At 38.6% G+C, this 20,671-nt stretch overlaps 1 protein-coding gene across 1 annotated transcript in view; it reads right to left on the bottom strand.

Annotated features, from left to right (window-relative positions):
- Nucleotides 1-9,375: 9,375 nt before the first annotated feature.
- PCSK5 (proprotein convertase subtilisin/kexin type 5) overlaps nt 9,376-20,671 on the bottom strand; it is a gene marked incomplete at its 5' end in the record, with an annotated part of 197,611 nt that continues 186,315 nt past the window's right edge. The window contains 7 exons of the mRNA XM_083817086.1: nt 9,376-11,551; nt 13,018-13,133; nt 14,206-14,335; nt 14,884-14,981; nt 17,594-17,678; nt 19,156-19,349; nt 19,894-19,996. Coding sequence (XP_083673212.1) covers nt 11,436-11,551; nt 13,018-13,133; nt 14,206-14,335; nt 14,884-14,981; nt 17,594-17,678; nt 19,156-19,349; nt 19,894-19,996 — 842 coding nt within the window. The 3' untranslated portion in view covers nt 9,376-11,435. The remainder of the gene's footprint in view (nt 11,552-13,017; nt 13,134-14,205; nt 14,336-14,883; nt 14,982-17,593; nt 17,679-19,155; nt 19,350-19,893; nt 19,997-20,671) is intronic.

Here is a 20,671-nt window from a genome sequence, read left to right as displayed (position 1 = left end):
CAGAGGTCATGTACTATCACAGTACTGAGTATTTATAATCCTCACCTCTTAGAAAAAAAGCTGTGGCCTGCTGCCTAATAGATCTTTGGGCCATTGTTATTTTTTCTTAGTGTAGGCCTCTTTACAATTTCTGATTTGTATTCAGAGGGTGTAACATGGAATCCCATAATCTCAAATGTCTTTATGAGATTTTATAGTATAATTTGATACTCATTACAACAGAAAAATTGCCAACTTCCTCAGTCTCAATTTCTTTCTTACTTGTTTTTTGCTAGACAATGCATGGCCATGAAAAAATGCAGTATTTGGAAAGTCTTCTGCTTGCAGGTTTGGTGGCTTGGTGTTTTATACTACTGGCTTTACATAACTAGGAGATCTGTCCTTGCAACGTTATTAAATATTTGCTTCTCTCATATTATTTTCCAATGTGTGTAATAAAAGCATTTTGTTTCTTCAGTTCTTACTACCTTCACTTTATTTGCCTATATGCTTTTCTGTGGGACCTGAGATACTAATTCACACACCCTGGCTATCCCCTTTCATAGCCTTCCCACAAGGTAAAAGTGCTGAGTTTTAAAAGGTTTCTGTTATTTCTTCGTTACTTCTTTCATTGGAAGTGCTGTAATTCATTTCAGCTGCCCTGGAATAGTGCCAGGAAGACCAGCTCTCTGCTGACTCTATTGTCTCAGTCGAAGCATTTCAAAGCATACAATTATAGGAATGCGCATCAGAAATTGCTTACATATTAGGCCCTCTGAATTGCAAGTCACATCTAAAGCTGTAGATCTGCCAATAACTGTTAACAGAATAGCCTTTTTTCCTTTTTTCTTTCTTTTATTTATTTTTTCCCTTTTTTTTGGGGGGGGGGGGGTGGAGGAGGGTAGATATTCGAGGAGTTAAGACAGAAATACAGCTTTAGAGAAGAATTTTAAACTATTCCACAGGGTGGTTTAACTGTTTGCCAGATTTCTTGTGGGCTAGATAATACCTCTTACCAAACCTTGACTCTCTTTTTTTCCTTTCTTCTATATTAAAATTCTTTATCTGCCCAGTGTACACAACTGGAGAATACCACTACCAAAGCATCCCAGCTCTGCCTTAATTCAAGCAATACCAGTCAATTACTTTGGGTCTTCCTAGATTTAATTTTCACTTGTTTGTCATTTCTGTTACCTTGTCACCTTGCTTAAAAACATTTGTCACATTGTTTAAAAAATAAGTGAACGAAGTGTTAACATACATAATACCTCATAGCTGGAAGACTTCTGTGTACAATTTCTTGTGTCCCTTAGCAATGTCTCTTCATCAGGGTCATGTCAAGCTGTAGGCTGTGCCTTTAACTTCATACAACAACCTATACTTAAAACAAGTTCCTATCTGTTGATAGGTGCATTTTAAAATGGGGCAAGAAATATACCCATTAAAGAGGCAGAAAAAAATGAATTGCAGTAAACTCATCGAGTCAGGTTAATGGTATAACAGCAAACCAAAACCTGTCTCTTCTGAGTCCCAGACTAGAGCACTGTCACAGTTTCCAGGAAATTGCTATGTCTTCGCATAAGCAGTTTTAAGTACATGGCCCTTATCTTGATTCTGTTTCCCTCCTGATTTCCAAAATCTGCCATTTATTCACAGCACATGGTGTTTCAGTAGGCCAGTTGGATGAGGGTGTGAATATCCTTGTAAGCCAAGCCTGGAGTCACACAGAATTTTATATGCAGGTAGTCATAAATCAATTTTTCTCTTGTAGCCCCCATGAGACTTAGTCACTGAAAGTGACGTACTAATTCCCAACCTTTCTTAATCAAAAAATCACTCCCTCTCATTTAAAAACATTCACAGGTTATCTTCTTTAGCATTACTAGCGACATTTTTGTGTAACCTTCCAAAAAATGACCTTGTTTCCTCCTTTTGCTTGTTTACTTTCACAGAAACTTGTATATAGATTTTGTACTTGGGCTTCTGTATGCGATCTTACGGGTTACAAAAGTTTCACCCAGCTGATAAAGAAACACTCATCATAACTGTTTTTCACTGATCAACAATAAGAACCTAGAAAATTCAGTGTTAGGAAGAGTTGTGCTTTTCCCATATTCATCCTTGACACATTTTCTTTTGGCTGGCAGGTGGGACTAGCTCCTTGAATTTTGCTAAAGAAAAGTTTATCCATGAAGCTTAAGTCCATGAGGAGCTTAGACTAACCTGTGTGTAACAAACCATTAAACGTCACCCTGAGGATTCCTCTTGGGGTTACCCGTCAGCTTAGCCCAAAGACTTAATGTTTGATAGATTACTGCTCCCTGAAAGGAATCTTGTCTTAACCTTGAAAATTTCTAGGCACAGAGATTGTGAGATTGTGGTATTTCCTACACTTTTCCCCCCACCCCACCCCCCGACACGATTTTGGCTAAGCATATGAAACTTGAGCCTGCTTTCCAATTCTGATTTGTCTAGCTTCAGCCTCCTGTTAATTATAAGCCTCCAGTCAGTCATTTTACACAGTGACCACATCCCTGTCTCCCTGTTTGGGTGACAAAGGGACAAAGGGGACATCCTTCATGAATATTGATGTGATATGATCCAAGGTGTTGAGAGGTATTTGGGATGGAAGTCTACTCTTCAAAAGTGATGATCATGAAGGCTGAGGTTAAGATGCTGGCTCCTCAGCCACTGCAGCCCCCTTGTGCCAAGGGATGTGGCAGAACCTTGGAAAGGGATGAGGATATCCCCCATGAACAGCAGTGTGTGGAGCAGAATGAGATATAATGATTTTAGGATGAAAGACCCTTTTGTTTCTGGATTAGCTGAGATCACATAGAGCCTCAGGTTAGTTTTAATTGTGAGAGGCAACTACCTTTATCAACTGCATTATTTTGCACAGCCCCCTATTCTTTTCCCTACTGAATAAAAATATTTACATCAACCAAAGGTGCCCTTTCTGCTGACACAAAGGGAATTTTTGTCATTCTATTTTTGGTGTAATGCCCTAATTTCTATGTATATAAATTCCCTAATTTCTACGTATATATGTATATTGCATATTCTATGTATATATGTATATTTCTATTTATATAATGGTTGTTAGAAGCCCATTGAAGAGCCAGAGCCCTAAGGGGTACTGAACAGGTGTAAACAGAGCCCAGAAAGATGTATTAATTGTTTTAAAAATCTGCTTTAAACCTCCATTTGTGCTAATAATGTGGATGACTGGATGCATAAGCTGGCCAGGGTTTCCCCCTTGTCTGTGTAAGCACAAAGGTCAGAGACTGGTAGGGTTTTCTGCTGTTCACTTGCAGCCTGAAATTTGACAGCCTCACGAGAAAGTGGAAAGGGGAATGGAGCAGTCGCTGTCCTTATTGCTAATATGGTGCTCTGTACCCTTCTTGTTTCTTGAAGGAGAGGGAAATACCATGTCTGTCTCTCAAAATTTCGGAACTACATTGGTAAAGAATCTGTTTAGCTTCTCCATTTCTGGAGCTTCAGATTCCTATTTTTTTGGTGAAGCTCAGTAGCCAAGAATGTCCAAAATGGCAGTGAAATGGAGACACTCAAATCTCACTGAAATTTATGTAATCTTGCTGGTAATTCTGTGTTGGAAATCCAGATAGTGTCTTGTGAAATATGGAAAAGAAAGGTAGGGGCTGACTGTATCATTAAGTAAAGGTGGTGTTATTTGCATCTGGATACATTTGCGTATGTTTAATGTACAGTTAAACATAGGATCTTTCCATGCTGGAAGAAAACTATTCATAATCCAGAGGCAACTGTAGCAGCATGGTGTCTGTCTCTTATGTTTTACAGCGAGCTGTACTTAATTGGTATAAACAAAGCCTTCCCTGACCACAGGATTTCTGCAGATAGACATAACCCCATGGAGGAAACAGACGAACATCTCAGGGCTGTATTTAAGTGGTTGTGTCCATTTTAAATAGAGCGACCCTTTACTGGAGATCCTAAACTTAATCGGGATATGATTTACTGAAATAACCGGGCAGAATTTAGCAGGGAAACTCTTGCCCCAACAAGACAACAAAATAGATTCGTACTGGTAATCAATTTCACATTCTATTCTACTTCACTTTTCTCTTCCTGCTAGAGGTAGGTATCCAAAAATACTGGGCAGGATCAGTGTACTACCTCCTAGTTCCGCAAAGCAACTTTTCAGTGTGTTAGTTTTCACAGAATCACAGAATATCACAGAATCATCTAGGCTGGAAGAGACCTCCAAGATCATCTAGTCCAACCTCTGACCTAACACTAACAAGTCCTCCACTAAACCATATCACTAAGCTCTAAATCTAAACGTCTCTTAAAGACCTCCAGGGATGGTGACTCAAGCACTTCCCTGGGCAGCCCATTCCAATGCCTAACAACCCTTTCAGTAAAGAAGTTCTTCCTAATATCCAACCTAAACCTGCCCTGGTGCAACTTTAGCCCATTCCCCTCATCCTGTCACCAGGCATGTGGGAGAACAGACCAACCCCCACCTCGCTACAGCCTCCTTTAAGGTAACTGTAAAGTGCGATAAGGTCGCCCCTGAGCCTCCTCTTCTCCAGGCTGAACAACCCCAGCTCACCCAGCCGCTCCTTATAAGACTTGTTCTCCAGACCCCTCACCAGCTTCGTTGTCTTTCTCTGGACTCACTCGAGCACCTCGATGTTCTTCTTGTAGTGGGGGGCCCAAAACTGAACACAGTACTTGAGGTGCAGCCTCACCAGAGCTGAGTACAGGGGGACAATCACTTCCCTAGCCCTGCTGGCCACACTGTTTCTTATGCAAGCCAGGATGCTGTTGGCCTTCTTGGCCACCTGAGCACACTGCTGGCTCATATTCAGCTGCCTATCAACCAGTACTCCCAGGTCCTTCTCTGCCAGGCAGCTTTCTAACCACTCATCTCCCAGCCTGTAGCTCTGCTTGGGGTTGTTGCGCCCCAGGTGCAGGACCTGGCACTTGGCCTTGTTGAACTTCATACAGTTGGCCTCAGCCTATCGGTCCAGCCTATCCAGATCATCCTCTTGCTTAAAGTCCCCCCTCATTCCTCGTCTCCACTATAGACACTGCAGAAATACCCAAAAGGTAATCACTTCTGATGATTTCCCAAGCAAACAGTCCAGGACATTCCCTTTAATGACTACATATTCTTTGCCAAGGGTGCAGAAACGGGCAAATGATACAGCTCCTCTTATTCAGGTACAGCTGGAAAGAGGCTTTGTAGCACCTTTTGGCTATGTGAGCTCCTGGACCCCCTTGGGATTGAAAGCATTCAGGGAGGCTGTGCTGGAAGTAGACCCAGTCAGAGCAGCGTTTACACACCTTCAATATGGCCTTGCTCTTGGAGTAGGAAAAGGGCCTTTATTTGGGGAATGAGTATTATGAGTTATTTTTCTCTTTCGATCATTGGCACAATGACATGGTCACAAGCACTGGGGCTGACAGCAGTGCAAAGTGTGGGGACTTGGAGACCTTCTGACCCACAGCTCAAAGAGCATCTGCACCCACCAGGAGCAGGGCAGTGGGTAGGACAGGGACAATTGTAAGTGGAAGAGATGGATATTATTAACTAAATCAAACTTGTCAAGCTTGAGTGAGCATTCAGTGCTTTTGTTGAATTTGCATGATGGAGCCATTAATTCTCCTTGGGTAAATAAATACTCACATCCTGGCAATGTTCTAGCTTCTCCTCCCCAGGCTGATTGGCAAAATGGGTACTTAACCAGCTAATTTTGTAACACCATAAAGCAAAGATGTCCACTGTGTTTTGTGATGGGATGGTATTATTTGCTTTGAAAATTGGTGTTGTTTTCCCAGAAGACCTTCAACAAATCCATCCCCAAACACTGAGAAACAGTGATAAATAAATGATTGTATAAGGGGCATCAAAGCTGTGCATTGCCCATCTTTGGCAACAAATGCATGAGCTGCTCAGAAAAAGATATAACAAAAACCAGCCTTTGGTATGGCATGGACAGGCTCCATTTGTTGCTTACTGGAAAAGTTTTTGTTTTTGTTTTTCTAAACGCTTAGAGCCTTCTTGCCATTGTATGTTTTTTTGTGGTGGTGTCTGCTACTCTTGCACAGCAGGTGAACATACCTGCAATCTCCCAGCCTTTATCCTGAGGATTTCAGTGAGACCCTGTATTACTCTGCTCTGAAATTTTGCAGAAATGTCCCCAGACCACAGTAAGTTTGAATCCTCTTGGCTCACCAGTGTGCAACCAACAGAAGGAGTGCAGGTGTTGATTGCACTGTCACAGGCTGGATGTAATCCTAAACTCTATAGCTTTAATTTGATCTCAAGGACACTGTGTTGCTACATACAATTCTTTGGTCCTTGCTAGTGGACTAAGAGGAGGATTTAAGCCTCAAAACACTGTCATGAGTGATGGTAATAAATAATCAGATAATCAATTTAAACAAAATTGGAATCTCCCACAATGATTTAATACAAGTAAAGAAAAAATTTACATCAAACGTTTTTTCCCTCTGTTAAACAAAGTGTTCATACTTTTTCAACCTTATTTATCATATATTGAAACTGCAGATTCTGAAAATTTTCATGTAAGTTCACGTTGGGGTCGGTTTCTTTTTGATGCAAACTCGACTAGGACTTTTTTTGTATGTTGTAAAACTTTTTTAATGCTCGCTTAAAATATTTTGCACAAACATTTAATGACAGAACTTTTCCTGATTCATTCTTAACCAATGACATGACAATGGCATATGCAATATAAATATAAGGCATGGTAATGGATCAAAGACAAGTTACTGTTCCATGAGTTGCACTGCAGATTGAAAACACTGAATCATACAAGCTGTCACTTACATGTCTTTACAGGAATCTTGAATTTATAACAGGCCTTCTCAAAGTCATTCAGTTCATCAATTTTGTTTTGTTTTGTTTTGTTTTGTTTTGTTTTGTTTTGTTTTTAAGTAGCAGATAGTTACCTAAAGTGGCCACTGATATAGGTAATATTCAGTCTGGTTGCAATGTGGCTACTAAGAGAATTAACTTGGCCATCACCAGCTGCAAGTTCTATTTAGGAATGAAGTTGCTGTAGTTAGCTCTAGTATCTCTGCATATAAGTTTACTCATTTTAAAGGGTCATAGGGTCATGCCTCTTATCATTACCTGACAACATGCAGCAGCCTTGGTATTATAGCATATATTCAGTAACAGGGTTTGCTCAGAATTTCACAGGACATTGGAAGCTTGTAGTCCAAATAGGAACTGGGGTAATCTGTATAGTCTCATAGGGAAGTCTCTATTAGAAAACTGTGTTCTCCACAGTGAGGGACCTTGCAAAGCCTCCCAGAAAGAGATGAGATATATCAGTGGAGATTGGTGTGTGGGTAGATGGGGTCTAACCCAAGAGCCACGGAAGCTACTGGTCAGAAGCATAGTTTCCACTGACACAACCCGGTGTGTCTCTGATTTGCTGATCCCACAACACTGGCGTATGATTGAGATGGACAGCAGCAGCTAGAAAGGCATACGGCCCATTTACAGAAAGAGAAATGCATCCTCCACTTACAAAATGGTGCATTCATACAACAGTCAGCAGATATTCTGCTTGTCTATGGCATGCTAACTGTTCTGGTTAAAAATAGTGTTAGCTGATGCATGCGATTTTTTTGACCCACAGCTGCCATTGTCTCTGAGACTTTTAGTAAGGAAGAGGTCTGTCTGAGTATTCATTTCACTTTTAAATCAATGATTGAATAAGAATTATTCTGAACATACATGAACAGGCAAATAGTTTGCCATGGAAGTGACATGCCTTAAAAAGAAGATTAACTTAAAAATCTGTCATTGTTTTTTTGACTTGTGTTATAAATAAGGCAGAAATCAATGAACAGATCTGGACCGACATCATCAAGTGTCCTTTCATACAGGATGAAAAGTTGCATTTTCTTCAAGCTTAGCAGGTTCTGATCTTCCTAACAAGGTCCATATCTGTTCTGCATGCTAACAACAAGGTGTCAAATAATGAATACTCCAAATATGTCCAAATACTGTCAAATATGAATACTCAGCATTGATCAGAGATCAATCACTTAAGATAATTCTGCATATGGGGACACACTAGCTTCCTTCAATCACAATCCCATTGCTGCAGTGAGCCTCTTGTGCAAGGACTAACTATAGTGCTGTTTACTAATTCTGCATCTGGCCACTGCTGTCAATGCATCAAGAAATAACAATATTCAAAAAGTCTGAACTGACACCGGAGATTTCTCATTTTCAATCTAAAACTCTGTCTAGGCTTGCTTTTCTGTGAGGCTTCACAAACCAGCATTTAGATGTACATCCTCTAGGGCAGACTTATTTGGCCAGAGCTGTAAAGAATGTACTTTTTGTATATTTCCCACCCAAAGAAGATGAAGTCTTGACATTGTGATTGCTTGAATTTCTCATGCCAGTTTGAATATGAAGGTGGGATGGGACCTGAAAGAAGCAGCTCTTCATACAGCATCAGTATAAGGGTTAGGCCAACCTTTTTTCCTAGTGTGGCTTAATGAAACTATTGCTGAACATGTGCTGTCCAAGAACTGACAGGAAAACTGAGAGATTGATGACCTAATTCCATATTTTGAAACCAAGTTGGTGATACTGAGATATTTGAGGCTGAAAGCCAGTGGCTAAAAAATATTTTTTCAGGATCTTCTTTACATGTCCTCAGTGAACGTGCTTAGAGCTTCATCTGAATATACAAATTCTGAGGATGAGTTGCCACTTTGTTCTCCACTCAGGTTGTAGGACTAAGTGGAAAATGAATGAAAGCATCAGCTAATGTCAGTGGAAACTCTGATCCTGCAGGGATCACAGATAAGACTACAGGGAGCCCTCTTGGTTTAATGGAAAGGAGAGACAGCCTGCTGCTCTTAAGTGGTAGACCAGGGTTGTGACCTGAGGTGTGCAGAATGTGAGTATTGGCATATAAACAAGCATCAGTATTGTACTGTGCAAATGGCCATGAACGACCATAAAACTACTACGCTCCTCCCAAGCCTTCTGAGTCAAAAGGTATTTATGCATGCAGCTTTTTAATCCAAAGAATGCAAGAGACAAACTCTCATGGGGAGAAGGAAGCCAGCACTATTGCCCATCAGGGTTTGGACACGGCTGAACTGATAGCACACAAAAGGTGTCCTCCCACAGAATCCAGACATTTCTGCTTTCACAAATTTCATCACTCAAAAATTCCACAAAAAATGAAACATCCTTACCCTCCCCCAATTCATTTCAATGACTTGCATGTAGTATCTATAGGATAAAGCTACCTGTGCCCTTCAACAGAGATATTTTACATATAGATTACCAACATGTTTTTCCAGACCAAAGGAACAGGAATTTAGGTTAATTTAATAGAAAAAATAAAATATGGAATAACATTGATTTTGGCCGATATCAATTACAACAGAACTACCCTATTTTACAAATAACAACTGAACATTTTACACATGTACAGTATTTTTTTCAGTAAAAATGAATTTGGATTTAACAATGTGTTGTTTTTTTTTAAAAAAAAGAAAACAAAGATATTAATTTTTTCTCTATAATAGTGTTAGAGGCATTTGTAAGTATCCAAACAAACTCTTTACAATCCATTACATAATTAAATCTCAATTATGAATATATATTTATATATAATATATATATAATATTAACTTAAACTTTGAAAGCATTATGTTCTAGTTAAAAATGTTATATTGAGAAATGAGGCAGTAACAGACTAGTAGTTAAACTAGCACATATTCAATTCTTATAACTTTGCATGTTTAGCAGGAAATCTGTGATGGGCACCAAAGGAGCTTCACAGGCCCCCTGTCATACAGAACCAGACATGGGTTGTAATAGTTTATCTGCTCTCTGGAAAAGCGGGCTTATTACTTCTATAGATTTGTATCCATCATTTGTAAAACTTCCACAATCATTTTGGTATTTAGAAAGGAGGTTCTCTTTATTTTCTAACATTTACATGCTTAAACACCTGCAATACATTTTCTACTTGTGTGTCCTGGAAAGAAAACAGAGAGACACTTTGCACGTTTTAAGTATTTTCCCCCCAAAACAGTATCTTCAAAGTTCAATTTACTATTTTTCGTTAAAATTAATGGCTTCCAAACAGCATGCTAAGTGAAGCTGATGAATACATATTAAACAGAAATTTGTACTGACAGCTGTGTACCTGGGTAAAGAGAGAAGGCAGAAGCCTACTTCTCTTACCACCCAGGATGGGTTTACAATGAGGTAACTCTATTGGCCTCAGCAGGATTATTCCTGCTGAAATTTGTACTGTCAGCAGTTAAAAGCAGATTCAGGCCCATCAAGACACGATTGTTACATCAAGAAAACAGTTGATTTATTGCCCTATACGTAATTACCCCTGGAGATGTATTTGGCACAGTGTTACATGCTCAATTATAAATCCAGTCCTGTAAACACATTCTGTCACATACAGTCACACTGGCATTTCTGTATGGGCACTATGAAATATCCCCACATATCTGCATGATAATATCCCCTTTTTGGTGAACATTACAAGACAACAATAATTTATGACTACTCCTTACATGTTAGCAAAGTTTTGATTTCCATGTATACATTACTCTTGCTTACACAAACCAAGAGTAGTTTCTTCCGAACTTGTTCACAACAGGAACAAAGTTTTTTTTAAGTTTATTTGAAATAGCCTTTACAATTTAAAAAAATAAAATAAAAATCCTAGCATATCTGTTAATAAGCTAGCTGTCTAAAAATGAGATCTATATGACCAAAAAAACCACTTTGGGCAAAACATATATACACACTGCATGTGATACAAAAAACAGCACACAGCAGAGGAAGTAGGAAAGAAATGTGTGCAGAAATGATCACTTTACTTTTTTAAATACTGGTGCGAAAGGGACAGAACTTAGTCCTGCAGCTGATGATGTTTCTGATTCCCTTAGGGACTCATTTCCTGAAGTTCCCCCTGTCAATTCACATAGCACAAAAAAGACTAATGCAAACTTTTTTTGTGTTGTTTAGTTTTAATCCGTGTAAACGTGTGTGTTCTTGAAACACTCTTTAAACTTGAAGGGGAAACAAGCAGGAAAAAAAAGGGAAGAAAAAGGACCTTCAAAAAACAGGAATAATCCTAAGGTTGACAAGAAATCAAATCATGAGTTAAATGTTAATTTTGGCATCAAATGCTTTGGTCACACAATACTGACTCTGCGATCCTGGATGCTCAGCTCTAAACACCCAGTTATGAAAGGTAGGCGTGTTGTAGTTTTTCCATTTAAGTTCCAACAAACAGTTCACCATCTCCCCAGACAAAGAGGGGGGAGAGAGAGAGAGGTGGCTTTTTTTTTTTTTCTTTTTTCCTTTTTCAATAATACAGATTAATCTATAAGTCTACAGGAGCAGGAGGACTCTGGGAGGTGTCAGTTCACCCCTTGTGTGTACATGTTCTGCAACACAGTTGCTGAAGCACTTTCCGCTGGCAGAGATTGTTCTTTTTCACCAGCATACAGAATCCTCCCTCGGCCCAGGACTCTTCCGTGGCTTCCGGAGGGCAGCAGCAAGAGAAGAAGGGGAAGTTGAAGGTTTGGAGAGCATGGTGTGTACAATGGAGGGAGGTTTAATTGGTCAGACAGGCAGATTTGGTTGAAGAGACCATTCAGGAGCAGGTAGCAAGTAGGAAATTTGGTCCATCAGAAGGAATTTCAGTCAACAGCATTTTTTTTTTTTTTTCAGGAAGAGATATTGTGTGGTCCAACAGGGAATGATTGGTATCCATTTGTGAAAAGGAAAAAAAAGATTAGAAAGAGAATAATTAGAAAACAGTGATATTTACAGCAAAGGAATTTGTTTTCGATTCTCATGATTCAAAAGCATAAAACAGTCAAACCATGGAAAAAGAATAAACATTTTCAACAGAAATGCACATCCTGCAGAGTGAGTTAGACACGTACCCAGTGCTAATTGTCAGGTAGCGAAATGAGGCCCTCCATGCTTGGTAACTTAACAGAGGGAAAGACTTCTGTACTTTCCTTGGCTACCCTGGGCTGTGGAGAGCACACACCATGTGGTGGGATCCAGCAGGATGCACTGCAATTACCTCATGGCCCACATGCCCAGGTGTTGCCTTGTCATGGCAACTTCACTTGAAAGAACCAGGGAGACAGGACCGAGGCAGGGTGTCCCCAGTCCTGGGCAACTGTATGTGTGCACCCAGCTGAAGCTGCATGTGGACAAATGAGGATGGATTAACCCTACCGTAACAAAGACCAAACTGTCTGCGTATGTATATGCATGTACTACTGCACTTTATATCAGGTATCTTTCACGCTGCTTAATACTGGGCTTTGTTCTGGTGTGATTTTCCTCTTGGATAGCACTTGTTGGGTTGTTATCTACAAGTAATTCACATAGTAATATTTTAAGAGAAGCATGATGCTATCCCAGTGTCTCTGTAATTTTGACTTTTGAAAGGAATGAGTATTAGTGAATAATGAAGCCAATCATGCAATAAGAATGATACCTTCATTGCTTCAGAGAGCTTGGAGGAAGTTCAAGTCTCCATTACAAGTTGGCGCCCACTGTTCTTCTTTTTTCTCATTACCCTTTCACATAATTCAAGTAACACTACAGGTACTTAAGATCCTTTTTACTTATCAGCATTTTCACGGTTTAAAGTGGTGAAATAAATAAATGTGATTCTACTGACAGTACGCTAGGGTCCTCATACAAATTTTTTTTGAAAGCAATGTCTTTTGAAAAACAGAAAAGGAAGCAAAAGTAGGTTGCTGCCAGGGGGGGAACTATTTTAGGAAAATTCAGGTGTGTATATGACTAATCCTATTAATGCACACTTATGTGGCTTTCTCCTTTTCACAAGCCTGAAAAAAGTAAAAAGTAGTGTAGAACTCAAATTGAGAATTTGACAAATAAAAAGAGACCAGCCGAACCCAATACATGTAAAAGAAGCAGTAATGGTAAAACAGATCTTTTCAGAGAATTGCACTTACCATCCTTGCAGACTGTTCCCACTACGCAGACACCAGAGTCTAGGTTGTAGCCACTTGGACAGATCGTACAGTTTCTGTCTCCTTGACCACTGCAGTCCAAACAGCTGGCATCACATCTGAAAGACAGTGTTAGGGTTGGCCTTATGGCCTCACCAAATACAAGAGTTCCCAGGAGGCTGCTTCTGCACTGCAAAGGGCTTGTTTGTTGTTTCCAGAGGTATCAGCTGTTCTAACAATGGTAATAATTAAAAAAAAAAAAAGACCTCCTTCTGCAAGTCAGTCCTGTTTCTGTCCTCCAACCACTTTTTATTCACATTTTTTTGAAACTAAATATCTGCATTATTCTAGTATTTAGGAACTATGCAGAAGTAATCAACAGAAGTATTAAGCTGATAGTGCATCCATACACCAGCAAGGGATGAACTCAAAGCCACAGGATGGAAAAGAATGAGCTGCTTCCCGGTCATTTCATCGCCCTTCTGGCTGTTAGATTTTCACTGTGTATCGATTGCTTTTTTTTTGTGTGTGGAAGACTGGAAAACTGTAACACATGGTGATTCCCTTCCTGCCTTGAGCTCAATGTGAGTCAATAATAAACAATTCCAAAGGGCAACAAGTAGTATTTGTTTAACAAAGAATGAAATAGAAAAGTATGTCCCCTCTTTGCACAGCACAACCTTCTCTGAGGCTTATCTACCTATTGGTACACTCAGATGAGCTATGCTGGACAGTAAGTCTGTTAATATATTTATGTCATGTTTATGTCTATACAGCTGAAGAACTGAAATGCTCTTTATTACTAGTAATTAACCTGATATTAAAAAATCATAGATTCTTTTTTTTTTTTTTTTGGCTTGTTATTGGGAAACACAGATCCTCTGCCAGATTTATAAATTCTACATTTCTATGCATATCTACTCAGATTTTCACTATAGGCTTTTTAAAGTGAAGGACATGTGTGATTACTAGAAAGATACTTTCAGATGATCTGCATGAATATAACTCAAAATTTAAAACAAAATAAAACAAAACAAAAACCAACATTTTACTTCATTTGCTTAGTATGCAGCACATTTTTCCTATTTTTTGAAGTCAGCAGTGTTTTCTGTTCTCATAAGTATTATCTTTCTCAACACAATAATAGCTAACATACTACTGAACATCAGACACATTAGCCACAGATCATACCTTTTGCAGCTTTTGTATCCACTTTCAGTGGAGTGATCAAGGTAGTAACCAGTACTGCAGGACTGCACACATCTCCCATCTTCCATAAAATAGCCGTGTGTGCAGTTTATACAAGCGTCTACTCCACCACCTTAAACCCCAGAGAAAATACATTATATTAGTGGTTAGTTCCTCCTATTCTGTAACAGACATCAACTCTATCTGTAGCAAAACCTTATCTTAATTTTAGAGACCATGTTTTACTTGCCTTACTTTCTTTCAAAGAGTAACATCAAACAATAAAGGTATATGGTTAGAAGAAAGCACATTACGTAATTTCAGTATTTTTCTGAAAGAAATGTATGTTGGTAGTTCCATACATGCCATAAAATCTATCCAATCGTTCTTCCAATCCAGAAAGAAAATGGAAGGCATTACTGGAAATTAGAATGAGCACTATTACAGTGAAAAAAAAAAAGAAAAAAAAAGAATGTATGCACACCTTCAATTAGATTTCCATGTTAACTGAAACAAGTCTGCCATATTTAAGATATATTAAAGAACTATCAAAAGAATTAAGAAATTACATGTCAGCAGGCACATTATACTGTAACTAGAATGTAGTAACAATAAAAAGATAAAATCAGAGCTAAAATTAGGGAGGAAAGGAAACAATGCAGATAAATGCTATTCAGATACCTGCACATGTTGCACAGGAACGGTGACACGGTTCACATTCCCTACCATTATGGTATTTTCCATCTTCACAGCGGATAGCACATTTGGTGCCATGCAAACTATTGTAAAAACGGAAAAAAAAAAAAAAAAAGCACAATGTTTGAGCAGATAACAGCACCAAAAGACAAGAAGGTCATTCACAAACCAGCAGTTCTCTTGTAAAAAAAGTGCAACTCATAGATTAGGATCCATTGCTTCCTTCACTGGTCATATTTGTGTAAATTTAGAGTCAGCAATCACATCAAGTGGGAATGAAATACAGTTTCATCTATGGTGAAACACAGACGCTGTTTACAAACTCATTGTAAGTACTACCAAGTAGTAGAGGACAGTAAAATATGAAAGATGCCAGAGTCCTAAAAACTCAGGCATGTAAAACGCAATTATCCATGAGGAATTTGACACAGGGTCAGCACCACTGCATTAAAAAAATACTAAGGGACTTGTTAACAAGACCTCATACTTTGTTTGAAAGACCAGCAGCATCTCCTGATACCATTCTACAACACAAACCAAGAACAGATTCTCAAACAAGGAAATCACCACCTCTTTCTGCCATAGCAGTTTCCTTTAAAATCTCCTAACTGAATAGCAGTTATGCATGACATGGGTGATTTGTCTAGATTACAGATGGAGGTATTCTGCCTGCAGGTACTTTTGAGGAGCACAAGGTACTGAGTAACAGTTTTTTGTTTGTTTGTTTGTTTGTTTGTTTGTTTTAAAGGTAGGACTTCTCTGCCATGTTTGCCATCTGATGTGGAATCTCAGCTTTCACCGAATTGAGCTCTTTCTCTAAAAACGCTCTTCAGCTCTAGGGATTATCACCTTATGTGAGAGCTATTGCTGTTTTATAGATTGGATAAAACAAAAGTTTTGTGTGCTCAGCACTGCTGGAACTTTTGGAGTGTCTATGATCCCAGTTCAGAAAAAAATAAATTAGCAATTCAACAAATGTAACACCTCTTTTCTTACTATTTTTCCTCAGCCACACACCTCAAAGTGCTTTACAAGGCAGGTAGCATTATCATATTTTTACAGATGGGAAAACTAATCATTTGCCTGAGTTTAGTTAATGGGTCAACAGCAGGATCAGAACTGGAATCAATGTCTTCCAAGTCCCAACCATAGATACATCCTGCCCATAGACACATCTCTGCCAAGAAAATGCAGGAAGTTTTGAACAATGGGAATCTGAAGTGCATGTTCTGGGTCTTGAGACTCCACTTATTTTTCATGCCCAGACAGATGGCGTTCTTTGAAAACGTTACCAAAAACCAGTCTGAGCTTGCTAATATTGCCCAAGAAAACATGAAATATGTTTTTCTTTTTTTAAAACTTTTGTTGCTCCTTCTTTTGTCACACAGAATAAATTTGTCTATTTCTTCAGCGGTGCTACAAGCTGATATTAATGGACATGGAAGTATGTAAAGTTAGTTCCTGAGAAATACAGAAAACGAGACATAGCTTTTCTATGGAGACTGTGTCCTATAAGGTCACTAATATGGTTCTTCTGACGTATTTGCCAATTATAGGAACTTCTGAACTGCTACTTTACTAATTTAATTTCACAGATACACAGAAGGTCATGTTGATTCTGTTAAAATTCTCCAAACTCTTAACATGGACTGCAAATTTAATTACTTTTTTAAATGGAAGCAGATACTCATATTTCACAAAGAGTGAAATGTTCAGATTTGGTCCCATGCTTTCCTTCCCACTAGATCACACTTCCTCTTCAAAGGGTCTGTTTTTTTTTTTTTTTATAAGAGATATCTGTAATAAAAATTGTGCAAGCACTTGAAAAATATAAATGCAATATAAATACACAGAAATGAGAATTCCTTTACAAAATGTAAAGGAATCTAGCTCTTGATGTCCTGGAGAAAAACAACTTTCAGCTTATACTACCTGAAAGACAAAAATCCACTTTGACAAAATGTAAAAGCTCAGTGTTAAAACATTTGCAGAACACCATATTCTGAAAGAAGAACCCCTACAGATACTGAATATTGACTTCATATTTTTTGTGGCATAAAGCCAACATACACTCCTTCATGAATTTTGAAGGATTTTTGACCTTAGCTGCTTGGATCAAAAGGTCATTCATTCATAAAGGAGCTTGAAATGTGTACTGATGCTTTGTGGGTTCTACCTATCAGTTTCAGAAATGATTAAGTCCTCCTATGAAATAAAAATATCCACTGCTGTTCAAAATAATGTGCACACTACAGTGTAATAGAATTGAGCCTGAGGTACTTGAGATAAGTGAGTGGCTGGATGTACGAAGAAACACAATAAAGATAAGAAAATAGTTTCTAACTATCACAAGAATGAATCAGAAAGATTAATATGATTCATCAGGTCTACCTCTAAAATAATCCTTGACTGCCACACTGTAGATCAAAAAAAAAAAACAAAAAAAAAAAGCCAGCTTTCCACATGACTGTGACTTTTATTTTACATGAAATGAAAGGTTTTCTAAAAACCCATTGTTGGCCAAACCAGCACACAGTAGCATAAAAAAATACTATATTACTGCCTAAACAGCAACGGAACACATGAAATGAGGGCCACTCAAGGTTAAACAGCTATCTGATGTTCTTCATTGCATACCCACAGACTTCTAAGCCTCTTCAGCTATTGCGTTTAGTGATATCCATCATTTCCTTACCTTAGACCATGTTTGCATTCTGTGCAGATTTGGAATTCAACACATGTCTTACAGTTTTCACTACATTTTCGGCAAACAATCTTATCTACAAAGGAAAAAAGAAAACAGCCCAGAAAACTCTGGTCAGTTATATTTAATAAAATTATATGGACATAAAACATGACTTACTGTTTTGTAGCTTGACATCTGGAACAGAAGCAGCTAGCTAGACTAAAATGGCTGAATTCTGCCTGTCATTAGCTTTTTCCATCAGCCATCAGATGGTTTAATTTATTTTTAAACATTTGAAGTTATAGTTCTGCCCTTACAGAAATAGCATGCTTTGAGGTTGTTCAAAAATCTTTGTAAACATTTGATATTTAAATTCACTATTTTAATATGGACTTAAATCCTCTTTTCATATAGGGGGGACAAGCAGTAATGACTGCCATATGTTCCAGAAACTATCCTGCAATTTACTTCCTATGCCTTCCATGCAAACAGCCTGTCGTGTCTTACCTGATTTGGTATTCAAGGACACACCTGCACAAACACTTCTGATCGTAACAAAGCTGAGATATAAGTTACTGACATTTGCCTTCACATCTCAAGAGTTCCCTACTTTAAGAGATGTCTCTTTCTCTCTTTAGACCTGCCCTTTTGAGATGCAGTGCTACGTTCCTCTCTAAGAATAAATAACCAACATCTCCACTTAATCTTATATTTTCATCTACTTATCTTGAATGGGTAGAAGGGAATTCCCTTCACTGTAGTTCTCACCCAGTGACAAATGGAAAAATTAAAGTAGTACCTGCTTTTACTAATCATCAAAAATGAACACACAGCTTCATAATGCAGGTAATAAAAGGTTAAGTATCTAGTTGAACAAAGATCTTTGAGCACATATTTGTCTTCTAAGCATGTGTTTAAACCCAACTGAAGTCAGTGCAGTTTAAGCACATTTGAATATATGTCTAAGTATTTTTGCTACGCAAAACTAGAAATTAGGTGTGGCAATCGCAGAAGGAAATGGAAGCTAGGTATCTCACATGGCAGGGAATTACTGCTCTTGGGTCATCACATCATTGCAGGTACTTAAGCCTGTCAGAAACGCCAACTGCAATTACATTTTACATCCCAGGAGCCTATTTTCCTCAGAGCTCCAATTCAGTGACCATGGTTAACTTCTCAGCTGCCTTTTCTACATGGTGTCACAGCATCCAAATGTGGGAGAATGGGAAAAGGGAATGCCTCATGTTCATGATCTGCCTGTCTTTTCTGGAGTAGTGATAACCTTCTCAGTCCTGCAGCTGACTTCGCTCTTGAACTGCCATCATTCTGCTACCTACTCCCAGCCACAAGCAGAAATGACATCTTTCCTCTAAGCATGATTTTTAAAATCAAGAAAGATTCCTAGGTTGATTCTTGAGGAGATTCTTAATGACACTTAGCAACAATTTAATAAGAGGAATAGGATAAGAGATAGATGCATTCAACATACTTTTCCTGCTTATAAGTATTCCAGCAACCTCCCCAGATCCAATTCTGTAGCCCACAATAAAGAAACAATAAGAAATACTGACTCTTATCCAGGTAAAACCCATCGGGGCAGCTGGTAGTACAGCTATTGGTTACTTCATTCAGGTAGTAGCCAGATTTACAGGTCATGCACTGGTCACTATGGCCTCCAACACAGGTTTCACAATTGGGTGAGCATTTTTTACAGCGTTTCTTGTCTGCATTGTAGTGACCAGGTGGGCAGGTCGAAACACAGATCCTGCAGACAGCAGGGAAGAGAAGGCAGAGTCGTTAATGAAATAACCTGCCACCACATTCCTGGACCATGACTGCAAAGCAGAAGTATTTCTCAGCATTGATGCTTTTCTAAAGATCACATGTTTTCTAATGATCATGTAACCCTCCAAAGCATTGCATCAGGCTGCCTCAGCTTTTTTTTTTCCCTGCAGCATATGTTATCTCACTGGCAAATGCCTTGTCAGACAGTCATACAGTATCATTTTTGACCATCTACACCTCTTTCTATCTTGTTCAAATTCAGTCACCAAAGCTGTAGTAGCTATCACACTTATATATATATATATAGCCTCTTATGAAAAAATATCAAGAGATGGGGAAATAATCAGGGAATCTTGTTTGAATGCTGTACTTGAAATTCTGATTAGCTCTTTTTTTCTCAACTCCTAAGAAAATTTGTCAAATTCAGAGGAAAATTAATAATCCATGACTGCAGCAAAGAGATGAGGAAAGGAAGTTAATATACATACTGACAAATCTGTGAAGATTTTTTCTTTTGGTCTTACCGTGTGTTGTTCTTGGATTTGTAGTAGTAGTGCAGACAGTCAGTGCAATGATCTGGTCCTGGCCCATCACACCCTACTTTACTGCATTCTGCATTGCATGGACCTGTAAAAAAAAACAAACAAGAAAACCCCCCACAAAATACAGGGTGGGAATTAAAACTTCTCATTTAATACTTAGGACCCCTTAAAACAATATTTTAACACAGAATACAATTATTGTGTTTTCCTATTTGATCTTAGGTCTGAGTAGTAATTTGGCTCAACTGAAAAGAGATTTTTTTAGTATTTGAACACCTTTGCAGATCCTTGCCTCAGTATTTCTTCACAGTGATTTACAATTTTTAGCAAGTGTGGCATCCTCTGTAGAATCTACCAGATACTATTTCTGGATCCAAACAGATGACTTCCTTTTGCATAACAAATCATTTTGAATTCTATTTAGAAATGTTGAAAGGCCTCTGGAATTCATAATAAGGAATGATTAGCAACATCACTTATCACAAGTAGGTCAATGTAATCAGCAGCTACTCTGGTTATCAAATGGGCAAATGGTCCTGGTGCTTGCCATAACGCAAGTGAACAAGCAGCTATGGAGTAGACTCATCTCGTTCTGTGCTGCTACATGCTGCAAAAGCATTGGCTAATGCTTGTTAACCAGTCCTCCATCTCACCCACACTCATGTTTACAGTTTTCAAATAGTTCCTTCCAGCTAAGGGAGGAAAGAACCATCAACTCCTGACTTTGTCTAGGGGCCCAGGACTGAAGTGAGTTTGCTTC

Source organism: Anser anser (genome assembly GCF_964211835.1).
Source record: "Anser anser genome assembly, chromosome: Z".
Classification (NCBI taxonomy): Eukaryota; Metazoa; Chordata; class Aves; order Anseriformes; family Anatidae; genus Anser; species Anser anser.
This window is presented reverse-complemented; position numbering and strand designations above follow the sequence as displayed.